This window comes from Pholis gunnellus (genome assembly GCF_910591455.1).
Source record: "Pholis gunnellus genome assembly, chromosome: 18".
Lineage (NCBI taxonomy): Eukaryota > Metazoa > Chordata > Actinopteri > Perciformes > Pholidae > Pholis > Pholis gunnellus.
The window spans coordinates 8,601,292-8,620,819 of record NC_136545.1 but is presented as its reverse complement, the minus strand read 5'-3'; the positions used below and the strand labels follow the sequence as shown (position 1 = coordinate 8,620,819).

Sequence of the window (19,528 nt, the reverse complement as noted above, 5' to 3'; positions counted from 1 at the left end):
TCACCAGATGCCTATTAAAGCATCTTCATCATCTCTGTTCCATGTAACATCAAAGAAATGAAGCAAACAGCCTTCCAGAGCATCCATCATTATTCAATGGAATGAGGATGATTACTGCTTTTCAGGGCTTTTTCTAAAAAAACAGCCAAGTAAATGACCTAGAGTGTAATATATATGTATATATATATATGACGTAATAATGACACCCAGGCCACATTATTTGCAGCACCCTTGTAAACGATGGCCTGGTTGGTGACTACAGCATGAGCTGGCAGTGTTCTCAGTCTCTTTGAATTGGAAAGAGTATAATGGATCTCTGGTCGCCATCTGCAGCGACAAAGGGAATTTAATGGACCAAAAGACACAATCTTTCTCTAAAAGCTCATTTGAGCACAGCTCCCATTCATTTAGTAATACGGTAGTGTTTTTAAGTATTCGTTACGCAAACATTTGTGCCCTGCTGTTAGTGGCAGTAACCCTCGTTTGTTTTCAGAGGTGGAAATGCGTGTTCCTTCGCTGCCAGTGTACTCATTAAGCTGCCGTTTGCTTCCTGTGCTCTACAGCCTTTAGACACACTGGAAATGTTGGCTGTATAGATCCTACTGGCTGCCAAAAGGTGTTCCACTGCTTCTTATTGGCTGTTGAGTTAGGAATTACTAGAATAGGAGGAAATGGCCTCAGCAGTGGAATAGCTGGAGTTAATGGACACAATGACGGAGAGAGTGAGAGAGATGAGGAGAGAGAGAGAGTCCTGTTACTATGAACTACAATGTTAAAAAAAACCTCAATTTCCCACGGAAACAGCCGTCCCAACAATTCAATGGCCTTTTAAATTTCAAAACAAAAGAAAGAAAAAAAAGAGTTCAGATCACAACGGCAAACTGAAATTAAAGCCTAATGGCAACTTTTAATTATCTCTAATTTGTTGTTAGGACTATCAATGTGGAAGAATGAAGAGGCACATAAAGAAACCAAGGCAACGAGTACCCTCCTCTCCACCCTGGTCAGGGAGAGTCGGTACAAGGAAGGGAGGGGGGGGGGGGGTTGTTTGAGTTTGTAGGTTGGGTGTGCGGTTGTTTGTGTGCGTCTGTGTATGTTTGGAGACAACAGGAGAGGATCCGTCGAGAGGAAAAGGAAGTGGCAGGTGACTGAATTGAGAGATTAAAAACAATTACTGAGACTGTCTTTTTGAATGTTTTATAAACCGGCTTATTAAAAGGTGACGATCTGGCTGATTGTCCAAACATACTGGTTGGTTAGACAGCATGGCATTGTCTGTTATTGACCACTGAGAATAGTTTTATATATTACCTGGTTTAAGCTGTTTGTCAACAACAGCAAATTACACCATCTGTATGTCTGTTAATTAATATAACAGCTAAATTCCAGTGTAATTTGAAGTTATGAAATAAACTGTGTTGTCTGAGGAGATGGGAGGCGTGAAGGCAGAGCCTCCATGTTGACAGAGAGAGTAACGAAACAGCAGAGATGTAGAGGTAATAACGTAACGGAGTAAAAAGTCAAAGGTCAGTCAAGAGTGTGTGTGTGTGTGTGTGTGTGTGTGTGTGTGTGTGCATGCCAGCCGATCAGAGTCCAGAGGAGGAGGAGAAAGGCGGGGCTTCTGTTAGTAGCCATCCAGAGACAGAGGAGAAGAGAGGGGTGTTGTGGGTAATAATAAAAGGGTTGGAAGAGGGAGAAGATTCAGTCACATGAGGATGCAGCACTCGCAGCGTTTCCTCTTGTCTGTACCTGTGGCGGGGGTGAGGCCGGGCGGGGGGGCCGTGTTGGCGTCGGGGTTGGCGGGGGGCGAGGAGCTGCTGTCAGGCTCGCGGCCGTCGAATGACAGTTCCGTGCTGGCGGCCTCAGACGTGGCCGGCCGCCCCGACACGAGGTCAGCCGCCGTGCCGTCGATGATGGATTGGTCAGTGACCGTCTTCTCCCTCAGCGACTTCTCGTCGTCGTCGTCGATCAGGACCACCTCGGCCTTCACTGCGCCGTCGAAACCTAGCAGCTGCCTGCTCTCGCTCATGTCCTCGACGTCCTGGTAGCCGAGGAACACCATGGTGACTGGGTGCTCTGCGCTGGCTTGCATTGGGGAGTGGAGCTCGCCGCCCGGTGGGGCTGAGGTGCCGGGCTGGGTTGTGATGGGAGCAGCGGGGGGCATCATGCCAAGGCGGGCCTCCCTCTGGAGGGTGACCTGGGCTGGTGGGCTTGAAGGAACGGATGGCGGGGCGCAGGAGGGCGGAGACAGATCGTCAACATCCTCCGGGGAGACGTAAGCCTGCGGGGCAGCCGGGGTCACCGTCACCTGACCCTTGCTGCCGTCTCCCGCTTGCACGACCGGTCTGGCAGCTCGCTGGATCAGCTGGTCGACCTGCGCGGAGCTCCAGCCGTTCTCCATGGTGCTGGTGGAGACGCCCCCGGAGGAAGTGACCTCGTAGACCACTTTTCTGCCGTCGTCGTAGACTTTGACGCCGCGCGACGCCGCATCCAGCGGGCTCACGCGGTTGGCTGACAGGATGCGCTGCTCGCCGGTCTGCGCGTCATGCTGCACGTTGATCTCCATGGCAAACAATGCTGTTAGGAGGGGAGGGGGGGGAGAGACAGGGAGGGGTTGATGCAGAGGGGGGGGGTTGAAGTAAAAGGTGAAGGGGGAGGGGGGGTACCAGTGGGGGGTGGGGGTGGGGGGGGAGTGGAGGGAGTGAAGCGTGAGGATGAGGACACTGTTCTCTGATAAACTAATATCTGCAACTGCAATATATGTTTCTTATATGTGTAATTAGTACAACACGAAATGTTTATCCTTTTCGTGATGCAAACTACAGATGCAGGCGAGTGAACACAAAATAAGAATACCTAACTTTCCCTCACTGTAAGTTTACTGTAGATGTGACTATCGTCAGCTACAGGTATTTTGTGTGATTAAGTCACTAGTAAATATCTAGCTCGTTATATTAGGGACAGCTTAAAGTCTGCCAATCAAATATTTCACCTTTAGTCCTCACACGGTCACTCTCGAAAAAAAGGAAACTTCATAAAAACATTTGCTTCAGCAGTAATTCAGTTGTTGTTATTATATATTAAAAGGTTTGATTCTGTTCTTACACTCGTCTTTTGATGTAGAAGCTTTTATCTTAATGCAGATAAGTCGTAAGCACAATGTCATCACGCTGCCCTGAAAGCTGAGCTTTTATGTTGTAGAGCTATTCCCCAACGCAAGGTCAGCACAACTGAATACAATGAAACAACCATGGAAGATAATGAACTTAACAGATTGCCATTTACAATCAAAAAGTAGTTTTTTTCCCCCTTTAAACCCTCTAGGATCAAAACTAAAGCTAATAATGATTACCCTAGTGCGTTAATACAGCAAAGTAGTAATACTACAGTAAAACTAATGATAAGTCTAAAACTAAAAAAATATAGTAATACTATCACGGAGACTACAAGTAATGCAAATCAATGAATGTATTTGATTCTACTGTCTGAATTGTAGTCAAAAGTTATTATTACACCAACATGGAGACAGGACACGTTCTCCAAAGTCAATTCAAATATTGACCTAGTGCCCGATGTCCATGTGCTTCTCAGTATAAAGTCTGTGGACACACACTGATTAAGTGTGTGTCGTTATGAGTTCATGACTGTGTTGGCTGCGTATCTTTTACGTTAAGAAGTCCATATGAGATTTGACGCACTTTGTGGGAACATGCGAGTATCCGTGCCCGTCCACCCCTCAATGTGCGTGTGAGTTTGTCCTGGTTATAATCCAACTTGGCTGCGGCCCAAAATCTTCCAGTCCTCCCTCCCTCCCTCGCTCCCTCCCTCCCTCTCTCTTCTCCTCCCTCCCTCTGTCTTACCAGGTCTTGGTATGGCAGGTGGGCCAGTCCTGGGCTGCGTGGCCAGGACGACGTGGTCGGGATCGGGGTCCGTGCGGTCCGAGAGCGGGGCGGACATGCAGCCGGTGGCATCTAGTGAGCAGGAGCAAAGGGGGGGAAATGACACATGATCAGGGGGGGACGTTCGAGACCGTGAGCCACAAACACACATGTACACACACACACACCTCAGTGATGTGTATCCACACCCTGACACAAATACACACTCACACACACACACACGTACAGCCCAGCCCCCCATCGGGGACACTAACCACACCCCTGAGAGACCCTGCCCATCCCTATTCCACACACACACACCTACACACCTACTCACACACACACGCACCATCTAACTCTCCTCATCTCTCTGTTTCTGTGTCAACGGCAACTCTAGCACCCCTAAGGTTCAGTGCTTATGCAGCAGAAGCGTGTGTGTGTGTGTGTTTGTGTGTGTGTGTGTGTGTGTGTGTGTGTGTGTGTGTGTGTGTGTGTGTGTGTGTGTGTGTGTGTGTGTGTGATTGCAGGGACAAAGCTTTAGGGGCTTTACAGGGCTTGTTGGTGAAAAGGAGGGACAAAGCCAGCGACTGCATGCTGCAGAGTCATGGCCTTGTATTTGTGTGGATGTGTGTGTGTGTGTGTGTGTGAGCTACAATAGTCTCGCTGAGCCGCGCTCTGTGTGTGTACGTGTGTGCCCTTTTTCGGTGCATGTGTGTGTGTGCGTTTGTGTGCAGCTGTATATATTTCTATGGGAGAGTCCCTGAGTGTGTGTTTGGGGGTTCAGGAGCGTGCTCTGGCCTGCATCCCTCCTGCCTCAGCGAGACTATTATCCCCCCCCCCCACACATACACACTAACACACACTCACACACACACACACACACCCACACACACACACACACACACACACACACACAGAAATAGAAAGAGAGGGACCCCACTGCTAGGAAACAACAATAACTCAGAGGAGGACATCATCCCAAAGAGGTGCGTTTTCATTGTGTGTGTCGTACCTCCATCATGGCTCATCAGACTCTGAAAGACAGACAGGAACAAAATCCACATGAGCCATAGCAGGGGGATATTTTCTTTTGTATAGTTTATGAAAAATAATCATGATTAAAGGCTTCATATAACAAAAACTATTAGATAAAAATGCTAGATTAGATACAGTATTCACTACTTTAAAAACAACCAGATATGTTTAAAAAGCAAATGATAATGACACCACTTCTTTAGTGCTGCCCCCCCCCCCACCCCCCCTTCAACATTTGCATCAGGTTGACTATCAAGTTATCAGTGTTTTACAATGCAATTAAAGATAACTGCTCTGTGTAAACACACAGTTCATTCATGTCATTTATAGCTCGCTTGTGTTTATAATTAGCAGCTAGGTCTTTAAAAGACTCCATGCCATTTTCACTGCTTTTTATTTGCTCTTACAAAAAAACAAACTAAATAATTAATGCGAGTAAAAAAGCAATGCAATTAGAGTGTATTCAAACAACCATAAACCGATAACAGATGACAAGAACTGAAAAAACTCCCGTAAGGCGGGATGGTCTGGGGATTGCACAACTGTAACGTCAGTACCAACCAGTTAGAGCGGAATGATTTTAGTATTGGCACACGTTGCTTCAAAGCCACCGACGTGTAACTCTGGGAGCACGCGAGAAGTTCATAAACGGTTCTCTACAGTCCATGTTCTTCATACCTTCTGCAGGTCTTCTATCGAGCGCTCCGTCTCTTTCAGGCGTTCCCGGAGAACCTGCTCTTTGGCTGATATCAGAGACTCCTCGTTCTCCAGTGTGCCGATTTCAAACTCCAGCCTGCAAGCACAAAAAAACATACAGGAAGTTGAAGAATCAAGGAGTTTGTTGCCATGTTCTTAAAGGCTAATATTAGGAATTTCCAAAGAAGCTGAGAAAAAAAAAGAAAGCTGCTATTTTGTGTACCTCAAAATGCTAATGTCTTTACCAGTAATTACAATGCAGCATGCCCTAACATATTTCCTCTTTATTGTAGGATGTGACTTGCAGAGGGACAGATGTTATACTGAACAGTGCCTTTACACCGCACGGGTCAGAATAACATCTGGCTAAAATGTGTCTCTTCTCAATCTCTAAAAGACAAAACATAATGACCCTCAGTCATCACCTAAATCCTGATACGAGCTGAATTCTGAGTGTGTTTTCAAGCAGTCAGCCCGATGTTGCACCAGTACGAAAGATACAACAAGTCCTAAGAGTGTCCATACAACCAGTTCTGCTAGGTTTTTTTTTCTGGTGAGGACCGTATGGAGACATCAGTAATATTCCCAAAACTGCACCTAAACCAGACTTCCAAACACATACACACGCGCACACAGACACGCACGCTCGCATGGACGTCTAAGACATGGATGTAGCGACAATACTAGGAAGCAGTCAGGGAGGAGGCCCGGGGGGTTTGCTTCCTCACTCACTGCCAGCACTCACAATACTTCAGAATGCACTCCTATGGGACGCGAGGAATTTGTGCGTCAGTGTTTTGTGAGGGTGTGTGAGATATAAAGATATTAAAGGTCCATAACAATGCTGCAAGCAGTCAATCTTCCCACCGTAACACAGTAATCAATAAGCCTCACTCATGACTGGACCATTTGAGAGACCGTTTATCCGAAGCAGCTTAGAGAAATGTGTTCCTTCTCAAGTTCTTCAGCGGAGTGACACTTGGATGTTCTACCTGAAGACTGTACTGTGGCAGTAAAAATACCTGTTTTGAAAGCGTTGATGGCTGTAAGAACCATGCACCGTTCTTCAAGATCTCTTTTGTAAGAGAGGCCTGGGTGCAGTAGAGCAGCACGCCGCAGAAGCTGTGGCGTGTTGGGTTGCTCTGCGGTCCGAAAAAAAGCTTTTGTTGGCTGCGTCTGTCACACCGATCCGTTATTTGTCTCCGCTGAATGTTATCACGCACTACTTTCGATGTGAAATCTCGTTTGCATCGGAAGACTGAACAAAGTATAGCAGTCTCTTATCGTAATATTGGCCTTGTGTAACTGTGCCCTCGGGCCATTGTCTGGATCAGAATCATCAGAGCAGTTCAGGGTCGTTCGGTGTTACTTGACATCACATGATTCAAGAGTCTATTTCTTTAAAAAATAAACTGCGTATTGTCTCTTGTTATGCCAAGAATGTAACAAATACAGCAACATGCACGGAAGCTAATTTAACATCACTGTCAAGTCTGAAGAGAGCCAGCTTCAGACTGCATTGTCCGTTATCGTTAGGGTTGGGTATTGCTGATCAATACCTCAAAAGGTGTTGACCTAAATAACCCAGTACCAAGTAGTAGAGAAACACCTCCAGTCCGTGATATCTGCATTTGATCCTTTCTGTACCTGAATGACTGATGACTGAATGGTGAAAAAAAAGGATCATTTGTGTGGTTTTGCTCACAGCCAATCACTGCGAGCGTTCTTCGATTTAATGCAACGTGTGATTGTCCCACCACCACACCAGCTACAGCTCATACAGACTGTGTCGTGGTGAAGCCGAACACGCTGTATTTGTTGGTAGTTCAGAACGAAGCGTCTGATAGAAATGAATGCGGTGGTAAAGTGAATGACAGTGGTTATTTATAAATAGAGTAATGCCGGACTCTACATCCTATATTCAACTCTAGCCTTGCTGGTGTTTTAAACAATTGCCCAACCTTGGATCGAGGGCTGCACCACCATGTGAATCGGATCATGTGAATAGACTACTTGAAATATATATCTGTAGACTAATCCAGACAAGAATTGAGATCCATTTGATTGAAAAAGGACAGTAAGCAAAAGAAAAAGGCAAGACAGGAGAGAGGGGGAGGTATAGAAGAGAGGGAAGAAAGCAGGGCTACGGGGGGATCAATAATTGGTATTAATTATATAATATACTTATATTACTATATATTTGTTTTCGGGTTTTTAAGTATTAGGTGTTGCACACATATGAAGCCACAAGACTGCATGCATGCTAACAGGACTTAGGGAAGAACTGAGTGGAATTCAACACAATTAATGCATCATTATTATCCTTTGAAAGTATGAAGCTGTACATTAAGCTGATAACGTCTGAAATCGTGAGGTGTCCTCCTTCACTTATTGTGATACATGTGTCGATACTACAGCTAATTCATCTCCAAGTAAACAAACAAAAGACTCTTTATCAGGACAGTAGCAGAGACAGGAAACAAACTGGAGACAATCAATGGTGATAAATGGTTAGCAAACTGTTATGAGACTGAGGAGTCAATGGCAGAAATATGTCTTTTGGATAAACTGAACGTATTGTCCCTTTAGGGAGCGAGTTAGCTTGCTATCAGTTCCCCCGCTCAGAATTGTTAGAAGTGTGTGTGCTTTCATACATGAAAATCAATCTGTCCTGTACTTGCACTGATAATGAAATAACTGATTAGAAGAATGGTCTGCAGAGCAGCTATAGAATTACTACATACTTCATATACAGTGGGTACAGGTGGTGGGGTCACACTATCCCACTTTACAGGTGTTATACTTGCAAATGAAGGTCTGTCCCTACTTCATTAAGACAAACCAAACCGCCATCTTGAAGTCAATCACGAAACTCGACAAAAACATTCGGCTGCAAAGTCAACATGAAAAGTTTCCCGACACACAAACTGCACATTGTCAGATTGAAAATTCCCTCCGTCTTGTTTTACCCTAACTTATATCTTTTCACTCTGCAGCAGATATCTGGACCCCGTGGCCTCTCATATGTGGCTACTCTTCCCCGCTCCTCCCTATCTCATTTCCTTTTTTTCCCACCTTTCTGGCGGGAAATGGATTTTACTTCTGCATCCTGTAAGCTGAATGAGGTTTTGCCAAAATGGGCAAGAATGTGACCGGGAGAGGAGGACGCAGGTTTCTAATCCTATTACGTCGCCGCTCCTTCATGCACTGCTTTATAAGGAGCATCCTACAAGACTCATTTAAGAAATATTCACATACAAGTCATTCGTAATAACACGAGAATAAATTGTCAATTTTGATCTCATCTAAATCCTCTCCGTCAGATACTGTGTCTGTGATACCTCGAATAGGTTTTGTAGAAAATATTGAGTAGTTAAGACAGAAGGTAGAAAGGCAGAGACATACTGGCACCGGTCATATTTGTGTCTGGTGCCCTCTAGTGAGCAAACCTCAAACATGACCAAAACTGTGAGCACAGAAGAGAAGACCTACACATGATGGATGGATGGTTTCTTGTCCTTCCATGAAGATTACTCTCCTAATAGGGTTTTATGCCATTGGAGAGGACAACACATTGACTATTAGCTGTCTTACCAGATGTTACCTCAATGTCTATATGTGTGTGTGTGAGTGAGCGAGAGAGCTCGGGCCATGACCTCCCACTGTCCCTCCTTCCCCTCCGCTTCCTGTCCCTTTACACCTCGTTGTCGGGCAGTGTTACTAGATCTTATGTGGCAATCCCGAAAGAGACCGGTGATGTCACCGTCCCGCCCCGTCAACCGACCGCAGGGCCTGTTGCCATGGATACGCCCGGGGTGGGCAGCAAAGCGCTTTCCACATCACACAGAAAAGAGGAAAAGCAGACATCTGGTTTTATGTGCGGCGCACGTGTGTGTGTGTTTGTGCATGATACTGTGTGTGTAGGCTACTGTGTGTATATGTGTGTGTGTGTGTGTGGTCGGAGCTTTCTAGGTGAAGTTCTTCTCCTGGAGTTGTTCTTGTGCACTTTTCAAGACGCTAAGCAGCTTGGGTGATGAAAACCTCTGATTGGCCGAGGTAGAGATCAGTGGGCGGAGTCAAGGAGCCACCGTTTTTACCGAGCAGTCCATGAAGGGAAGAAGCAGAAGTTTAAATCTATGTAGGGCAGTTGACATTTTGACTCACTCTCTTCAGCATCAGGGTGCAAAGTAAAAACTTACGCGCAGTATATCAACCTTTAACAACAACAACAATAATAATACAGATAACAATAATGATATAGTAGTTGTAAGACTTAGTTGTAAGCAGATATACTTGTTTATTAAAGTATTAGTCAACAGCTATGACTCCTTCTGTGTGCATCTATAAGTGCAGGCTGGTGGAGCAACATGAATGACAACATAGCAAAACAGGGTTGCAGTCATGTGAAACATGTCTTCATAGAAGTGCTATAACTGTTGACAAATACAACTGAATTTTAATGAGCTATAAACCATGTATTACATGTTTAAATACTGGTCATAAATACTAAAGTAAAGCGTTATCAAAGTGGCGTTTTTTTGACAAATGCATCCGCTGATGTTGCTCATTTTTCACCCGTTCTTGGTGATGACATTAATGGTTTGCAAATCAAAACTGTGTTGATCCGTGGAGATTCACCACATCTAACACAAGAGCAATGGCCACCGCAAACACACTCATAAATCCATTAACAGCTCAACGAGCCACGGTGCAGCCAAACAACAAAAAGTCAACACTGGCCACACAATTATTTTGCCGACATCTAAAAAAAAAAAAAGTCTGTACTAAAATGTCTGTTTTACATTACTACACATCAGTCAAAGTCAGTGATTGAAACTTTATCGTGTACCTGCAATCTGTCCCTAACCGTCCTCTTAATACACACAAGCACGTGTATAATATGCTGTCATATATTAGTCTGCTTCTTCCTGTTTCTGTGTTGACACATGAGGAGGACATGCAGCTCTTTGTTCTGTCCTATACTTTTGACACGAATGATTTACTGTCCCGGGCAAAAGATTCACACACACAACTCAAGATAAATGCTACATATGTCTTTCTATCTCTGTCCCAAGTCTTCATCCTTCCCATTGTTTTACAGTTTAAAGGGTACAACAAGACAAATTACATGTTGTGCTTTAGTCAACATGACAGGGCGAGCTGAATAAATACTATATCTATACACGCAAAGTCACCACAGTACAGAAGACACCGTAATTGTATCTATTCATGGTCCATGACTTAATGTGCTTATAATTAAATAGCTCTGGAGTCATACTTTACCTAAGATAAGATAAATGTCACATAAAGTAAAATGTCAGCACCTACACACTATGCTGAAGTAGTGCTTCGTTATGTCTCACCCCTGTTATTATGTGCACTTACACAGCTAAAGTACTTGTTATAGTGAAGGGACCTGGGAAGGTGTTAATAATAACACATTCAATAGGGCTGAATCATTATGAACCAGTTTATGATGAATAGAAGAGCTTGTGAGACTCTCATGAAGAGGCACAAGTTTCTATGTCAGTATTTGTTCTGTATCTAGCTTTGTTTTTCCCTTTATGATTTATCCGTCTATCATTTGTTTTTTTTTCGCTCATCGCTTCATAGTTCAGTCTATGAAAAGTCTACAACCTAGCACAAGATGTCGGTCGCAGTTTCTGAGAGCTCAAGGGGAAGTCTTCAGATGTCGAGCTCCGTATATGACAAAAGATATATTCAGTTTAAAGAGTGATATGAAACAGATAAATAGCAAATCTTCACATTGCAAAAGCTAGAACCAGAAAATCCTTGAATTAAACAACTGAAGTGATGAAGAGATTATCAAAATTGTAGCAGATCAATTACTGTAAATAGTTTGAGCTCTTATTAAAACCATTGAAAGGCATTTTAACCCTGGAATATCTCAATCATGATATGTTGCTCTAGTGTAAAAAAGATAAAGTCAGCTTCAAACTAAAGGCTCCCTAAGGGTATGATGGTAAAATGATGCCCGTCCAGGGAATTTACTCTGTATTTTCTGAAGTTGACATTCTTATCCGGACTGACTATAAAATGAGAGTTTTGGTTTAAATCATGCGACTGTGAAATCAAACCCAAGGGAGGGTGTGCAGGATAAAGGCCAGATCACAAACAATACAGTGTGAGCATTAACAAGACGTGAAGGAGTACCTTTCCATTCCTCTGTATACACAACCCATTCTTCTTGAAAAGATTTGTTTTGACTACAAGATGGATACATAGTTTTTTTGGCGATGTGGAACATGTAAGTGCGTTATTGCTACAAGTTTATTGTAACCTGGGACTTTGAGAGCTTAGAGCTACAAAGAAACAGGAGGCTGTGTTGGATCAGACTTTATCTACAGTAGACATCTTGTGCTCTTCAATCCGGTCCTTCCTGTCATGGTGTCTTGGTCTGCTCTCTGCCTCATTCAGAGACTAACTCTGTACCTTGAAGTAGTGTTTTTTAAAAAAAGGTACAATTTAGGTGTCTTCCATTTTGAGGTGAAACTGTTGATAAGCTGAGAAATAAAAACTGCCTCACACTTTTTCCTTTTCTGGTCAGATAAAAACGATGTGCTCTCATACTGCCAGTGCGAAGAAGAAGACAAATATTCTTAGAACGTTATGTAACACGATACAGGGGCACTTCACTTCGGTTTTTTTTTGCAATAAGTATAGCTTGCTGTTGCCAGACTGCATGCTGGACCTCGTGTATCCTTCTCTGCAAACTCCATTTGTCTCTTCAGCACAGTTTAGAGCAGAGGTTCTCTCATCTGGTAACTGATTAATAGTTAGACAAGATTAGATGAAAGTTTATTGATCTCCTCTAGAGAAATAAGGTCAGCAGGATTTAACAGGGAAATTAAGATTAATAGTCTTACATAGCCTCTGTAAACAGGAACAAAAAGTTGCAGTGGCCTTCTTTTTTTAAATCAACGCCACAAATCCTAATTGTATTGACTCAAATACAAACCTGAATGTCTTAAAAGATCCTACACTTTCTGGAAAGGACTAAACAAAACTTCTCTTAATGTCTTCCCTCTAACTGTCCTGAAGCTGTGGCAGGGCGCGCTGTATAAAACCCACATTGCTCCCTTACAATGATGTCCACATCTGCACGGAGCTGTCTTTGCAACACGAGACGAGCAATAATCCAAAAGCAGCGCGGTGTGGGTACGGGTTCGAGAGGGCCTTTTTTTTTTTGCTCCTGTGTCCCTCTCTCTGTTTACGTAGCCTGTCCGTGTAATGATAGGGATATCTGTAAAACTACCACTGTTGCCTCCGCGCTCTCTCATTCGCTCTCTCTTTATGTCTGTTTGTCCTCCGGGTTATGCGAAGTAAGCGTCTTCTCCTGCACACAATGGCAAACGCTATTTCTTCATCGCTTTGTGTGTTCCCTTTAGTTGGGTTACAACAGGAGGAAACTACCTCGCAAACTGCCTTTAGTTCCAAACTTTATTCTGTTTTCTTTTTCTCCGTCTGTGCTCCCAGGGCTCAACGGCCTTAGGTATATGTAGGAAAAAAGTTCAAAGATTTCTCTGTTCGCTCCTTTTTCCCCTTCACTTTGCAGTTTAATGTCAACATCAGGCAGCACTTGCTGTACAACAGCACACAGAGACACTGCTGTTGTCCTTATGTCTTTGTTTGTTAGGTGTTTTCCATACGGATATGCATGCTTTTCTTCATGCATTGAAAGCACAGTCGCACTACAGTTGTTCTCCATGGTCAGATACAGCTGTGCCTCCTCTTTCTTTCACTCTTTTGGCTATGTGTCCTCCAGCGCGTTAACAGATACAAGCATCCGTAAAAGAGCTTCTGCCTCGTCTTAGTCACTTTCTGTCATTAAAGCGTCCACCAGCGCATGTGTTATTAGTCTAGCAGCCATAAAATTGTGAAGGACAAGACTGTCTAGGCTTATGTGCTTTTAGTTACAAGACAGAGGACTTTATTTCAGAAGTGTTTATAGGTGGAGGGTGGTGGAGGTTTTTTTTTTATTATGGAAATCCGGGTTTACACACGATTATAGTTTCAAGCCTCGGTTAAGGACCGTACCGGAATTGTGATGAGGAAAAGTTTAGATCTGTGTGTGCGAGAACATTGTGTGTGACGTCACTTTGACCACGCGGACACTCGCATCCCTTGCGAACGCTTTAGTCTCCCTCTTTATCTCTCATGCGCACACACACACACACACACACACACACACACACACACACACACACACACACACACACACACACACACACACACACACACACACACACACACACACACACACACACACAGATGATGTGTCCATATTCGTCTCGTCTATCCACCACTGCCCCTATCAGTATTGGAAAGTATCTGGTTGCCTTGTTTGTGGGATATTCTGGGATGCTGTCCCGCAGAGAGTAAATATAGATGGCACACCCTCTGCCTGAAATACACACACACACACACACACACACACACACACACACACACACACAGACGGGCGTGAGCTGTCCATCAGTGTCTTCCTGTTCAAAACATCTAAACAGAAATATCAGCCGCTCTCACAACACGACACACCCAAATGAAACAACATTTTTCGTCTTCAGTCTTTTAATTTCGACAGCTCTCCTTCCTCAGGTTGATGTTTGCGTAAAACAGTTTTGTTAAAAGGTTTCACGGTTTAGGATTTGTGCGACTGAATTCCCTCCTTAGACTCCCACACATGTGCTCTGTGACTTTGTGTCACCCACTGGAGGAGATTGTTTTCTGAATGCCTTGAGAGTTTAATCCCAGACAGCTGAGCTCCCCCTTAAAAGCAATTTCCAGGACACATCTGAGACCCTGGTTTACAACGGCAATCGCCTGAGAATGGCTTCTGCTGCATTGCTCATGTATAAACATCCACGGATCCTTGCTAAACTTTGGGTCTGTGGAGAATATGAACTAGGACACACACACAAACAGGGAAAGTGATGCGTTTTCTAGTCAATGATGGGTGGTTTCGTGGTTATCGAATAGCATATTGAAGCTTTAGTTTTATGTCGAAGTTCTATTTTTACTTTCTTTTTTAAAAAACGTAGTTTTACTTGACTTGGTTTTCTGCTGCCCTGTCTCTAAATGAGTAAAGCAGAATTTTGCTCTGAAAAAGTGAAACCACACCAAAAATGAACGATGGCGTGTAGCCTTCCAGTCATCTTTGTGGTTTTAATTGAAACCACAAACTACCGAGTCTCCTCTTTGAAAAAAAAGAGCACCAGACAGCCCGTCTGTTCACCCGCAGCTGAATGAAGTGGTTCACACGGAGCAGCTCCACAATCACAACTGTACTTTGGTCCACAATGCTCTGCCTTTCACCATTCACTGCGCTCCTGTTTACACCCGCGCCAATGTTATCCCGGCGTTTCGTGGCCACGTACGATGTTGATGTTATTCCAGAGCTGGTGATAAGCTACACTAGCCGCTGGCTAACAGAGACTCTTTCATCCAGGGACTTGATAGATGGGGAGGTGGAGCACGAGCCTGATGACCAAATTGACCCCGAGCCTCAATACACAAGCCTAATTTTTTTACATAGAGGGCTTTGATCTCCATTGCTTGAATGTATGAACTATGAAGTACTTTATCTGCATTGCGTGCTCGCTGACAGAAGTCTGCCTTCCCTTCCATGCCCGCTATTCTGTGTCACTTTTTCCTCCTGCTCTTCGCAGCGCGGTGCCAGCAGTGCACGCTGCTTTAGGCGGTGCCCTTTGCTATTTGTCATGCCAAAAACACACGAGGGAATAATGCAGTTTAGAGGCTTTTCCTCTTCACTTCTCATTTCCTCGGGAATATCGGGAGCTTTCAAGGGCGTTCTCGTCCGTGCATACACTATTATGCAAAGTCAGCACACGCATACATGGTCATATGCAAACAAATATGTTCATTAAAATGTAAGATGGAGTTCGGTCTTGTGCCTATGGGAAACTATGCTCGACAACAAGTCACAGTGTGCAGGCATGACACATTTTTCATTTCATTTCACATGAGCTCTCGGTGCTTATTCATCACTTTGGAATAAATCTAATTAATTTTTTTTTCTTTATCGTTCCGCTTATGGACAGCTCCTCAAATGTAATTTTCTTTTTTAAAAGCCCTAAAAAGTGTAGCCCTGCCCAATTCAAACACCCTGCAAATGGAGAGGACTCACAGTCGAGTATTGAAAGCAAGGACGGCAAAGAGCAGGCTGGAACTTTCTGCATAGCTGTGGTGATCTCATGCCCCGGCTTCATTGGGGAATGAGGAATGACTATCTCACAGCAAATGCTTGATGGGAATCAGGAAGCTCCTCCCAGAGACACAAACGCAGGAAGTGCCCACAGAATCACACTACTCTCTACTTTTTCCACCTTTTTTCAACGTTCTCAATATCCCCCCTCTTCCTCTGCGAGTAACGCCTTGCTTTCACTTGTGTCTTTCCTTCCCTCTCTTCATCTCTCCGTCTCTGTCTTCATTCCTTGTCAACTTTCGTCGTATCTGTTTTTAGAGAAGATGAGTATGCGTACAGTAGCTCTTGGTGTTTGTTTTCACACCAGTGTACGAGAAAGAAAAGTAGATTTTGCTCTAAGGTTACAGAACTGCTAGATTCCAGAGTCATCCCACACCTCCAATAGTTCTCCCATTACAGTGTGTGTGTGTGTGTGTGTGTGTGCATTTCAACCACTGTCCTCAGTGTGTTCCTGTTGAGCCACATCTAGTCGCACAAAATTAGAGCTCTATACTGGGACTCTGGTTTGATGCTTCAAATATGGGTGATGTAATTAAAGCGTGCTATTGTTGATGTCCTCTGTGTTTGATATAGTGTTAAAGCATGTGGTGGATACTGTACGTTACTGATGTAGTCACATATTATTATAGTATTTCCCCTTTGGACTATGTGTATAGGATGTGCCAGGTATTTTAGGAACTAGAATATTATAGACTACACATTGCTAGAGAGAAGCAGATGTGCAGTAACAAAAACAGATGTGTACGTCAGACCTGATCTGCAATGCCAGAACTATCATGGAAACCCAACACAGCCCAAAACAAAAAGTGTCACAGTGTCCGTTAGCGTACCTATGCATTATGTCTTCCAGCCTCTTCCCTTGTTCTTCATCCTGCTCCAGCTGCTTCCGCCGCACCGACTCTTGCTCCGCTCCGATTCCCTGGAGGAGCCATCGCTCACGCATGGCTTTGGACTGAAAAGAGGGAACGGAGACACATGACGTGATGTTACATATCAGAGCAGCCATGTTGGAGGTCCCGCTCCTTCGGCCTGGCAGGGAACGTGACCGTTACACTCACAGTTACAGATCTATATCAACACCGTCACGCTATTCAAACTGCACTTGGTTGTGTGACAGGAGTAGCAGCCAGTGGGCCTTCATTATGGAAACAAGTTTGTGAGGAGATTTGTGAGGTGACTGCCAAGCACAGCTACAACAAATATACAAACAAACACGTAGGCCCACACACATGCACACAGTTTTTACATAACACAGATCAGCTCTAAACTCAGCTGTTTCTCACAGGAAAAAACACTTTGCTGAGCGTGAGGCATCGGGCCAGGAGAACCACAGTTATCGGTGATACATAGTGAGTTTTCTTGTTACACGCACCGAAATGTTCGCCGGCATCACGGCGCATTAAATGCAGAGGTGAACGCACCAATCGTCTCATCACACGGGGGTTTAGTGCTTCTCTTTTAACGTCTTAAAGATGAATGCCAGAGCAGCGTGTTTACGTCTCCGATGTCTCGTCTCTGTCTGGAGCTCTGTTTTGTTACCACAACAGAGCTGCGCGGGAACACTTAGCTTCACCTTTGGCTGTTTGCTGTCAAACTGTTGCTTGGCTCTGGGTCTTAGAGCTGACAATTAGCAGTACACGCACACACACACACACACACACACACACACACACACACACACACACACACACACACACACACACACACACACACGCACACGCACACGCACACACGCACACACGCACTGACACACATTACGGAAATGATTTCCAAAAGCATTTCACCACCTGCTGTCAGAATGTGGAAGCTGGGCTGTTTGTTTGTTTGTTCGAGTGTGGCTGCTACACACCTACGTAGCCAAGCTAAGCTCGCATAGATCTTGTTTATCACTAATTTGGAGTTGTCAGTCAGAAACATTTTGAACAAGTTGCACAACTAGACTGAATGGATTTCTTCTTATTCTGCACGTGGGGCAAAGAAAACACGATTTAACCGGAGGAGGATGCTGGCCTGTAGCCGACCTTGACCTCTGACCTGCCTGTGGAATTTATCATTTAACTACAATAAAGTACTACCGCACAAAGACGCATAATCGCATGTAAATAAAGGCTTTTTTGGACCATTTAAGAAGTCAACAAAACAGTGTTGGATAAAGTTGTGTTGAATAGTTAGCCAGTTGTTTCCTCTGAGAACCAGCCCCGCTCTCTGCTCTCTCACTCTCACGCTGTTTAATATACTTTCCACTTCCTGTTGAACTTTAACACACAACTGCTCTGAGCTGGAATCTTTTAAAGGAAAAGGTTTTGGGGGGTGTGCGTAGAGGATCTATGCTATTCATCAGATACTGAAATAACCAATTTTGAACAGGTTTAAAGCATCAAATCGCCACAATGCTAGAACTGCTCGAGAGAAAATCAAACATAAACTGAGGAGACCATGCTTGGACGGAAAGCGCTGGGTAAAACTTAACTCTGAAAGCATCATGATGTTTACATGGTCCCAGACTCAGATCAACGCCTCCATTCTGGAAGGCTTCAATCCTGCCAGCCAAGAGGTTCTTATCAAATCTCTGGGCTCCAGTCTCCATTTCCTCTCCCAGGCCACCACGTCTCTGGAGGGAAGACTACAAAGCCTGCTTCATGCTGCCTTGGCCGTGTGGCACTCAGAGGTAATGGCCATTAAATGGGACTTTGTGACCAGATGCTGATTACATCTGGAGTTCAAGCCTATTGGTGTTGTATGGAGGAAAACTAAACTCTGTATAGGGGCTCCATTCTCTGTTTATGGTGCATTTAGATGATGTGTGTTACTTCTGTTCAATTTTTCTCATGGGAGCATGGGAAGTACAAAGGGAATAGACAGGAGCTACAAGACGCCAAGCCACGTGGGGCATTCTCGTGGTCTGGAGGTTAAGGCACGAACCATGAACTGTGGTACATCTTTCCCCATCTCTCTCCACTCACTTCCTGTCATCTCCCTAGTGGCGGCTAACTAATAAAGGCATCAAGTGTTTGAAACAGCGAGCGGAAAAAGCTTCTTTTTTTTTAACTGGATATTGGCTGAATTATTATGAAAATGCAGCTTGTAATTACTTTACGTTGACTTGCCCAGGAGGGTTGTGCAATGCAGTAACATGTACATTTTTTGGAGTATAATTTTTAGGTATTTTCATTTTATGCTAATTTCAACTTCCACTTTATTGTTTAAATATTGCACTTTTTACTCCCCTCTACTTTAGACATTTTCATACAACAATTGTTTCATCCCCTCCTTACCCAGTGAAAACCACGTATCTGCAGATGCGTTGATTTTTAAATGTTTGTGATAAACTGCTCCTGTATGTGTTGAGAAATCCTCCTACTTCTTAAGCGAAATAAACTTTTTTTAAAGTTACTAATCCAGACAGTGCTGAGTCAGTTACCCTAACCTGACCTGTAAGGCTGAGGGGTTTGAATGCATGTTTTGCAGCTGGGCCTCTACTGTAGAAATCTGGACTCAAGATAGAACGCGGGTACTACAGCTCAACCCTCAAATACACACTGTGCGCATGGCTTTAATAATCGTTTCTCTTTTGTCGATATTTCCACAAGTGGGTGTTAAATGCTGGAAAACACCAGCATGTAGGAATCAAACGTATTTTAATATAGGAGTCATTCAAGCCAAGTGTGTTTAA

The 19,528-nt window shown here is 44.1% G+C and overlaps 1 protein-coding gene across 1 annotated transcript in view; it reads right to left on the bottom strand.

Annotated features, from left to right (window-relative positions):
* LOC306710633 (paralemmin-1-like) overlaps positions 1-19,528 on the bottom strand; it is a gene marked incomplete at its 3' end in the record, with an annotated part of 42,272 nt that overhangs the window by 11,054 nt on the left and 11,690 nt on the right. The window contains exons 3-7 of the mRNA XM_079179275.1: positions 16,686-16,807; positions 5,592-5,706; positions 4,891-4,912; positions 3,861-3,971; positions 1,750-2,577 (exon numbers count right to left, since the gene is read on the bottom strand). Coding sequence (XP_079035401.1) covers positions 1,750-2,577; positions 3,861-3,971; positions 4,891-4,912; positions 5,592-5,706; positions 16,686-16,807 — 1,198 coding nt within the window. The remainder of the gene's footprint in view (positions 1-1,749; positions 2,578-3,860; positions 3,972-4,890; positions 4,913-5,591; positions 5,707-16,685; positions 16,808-19,528) is intronic.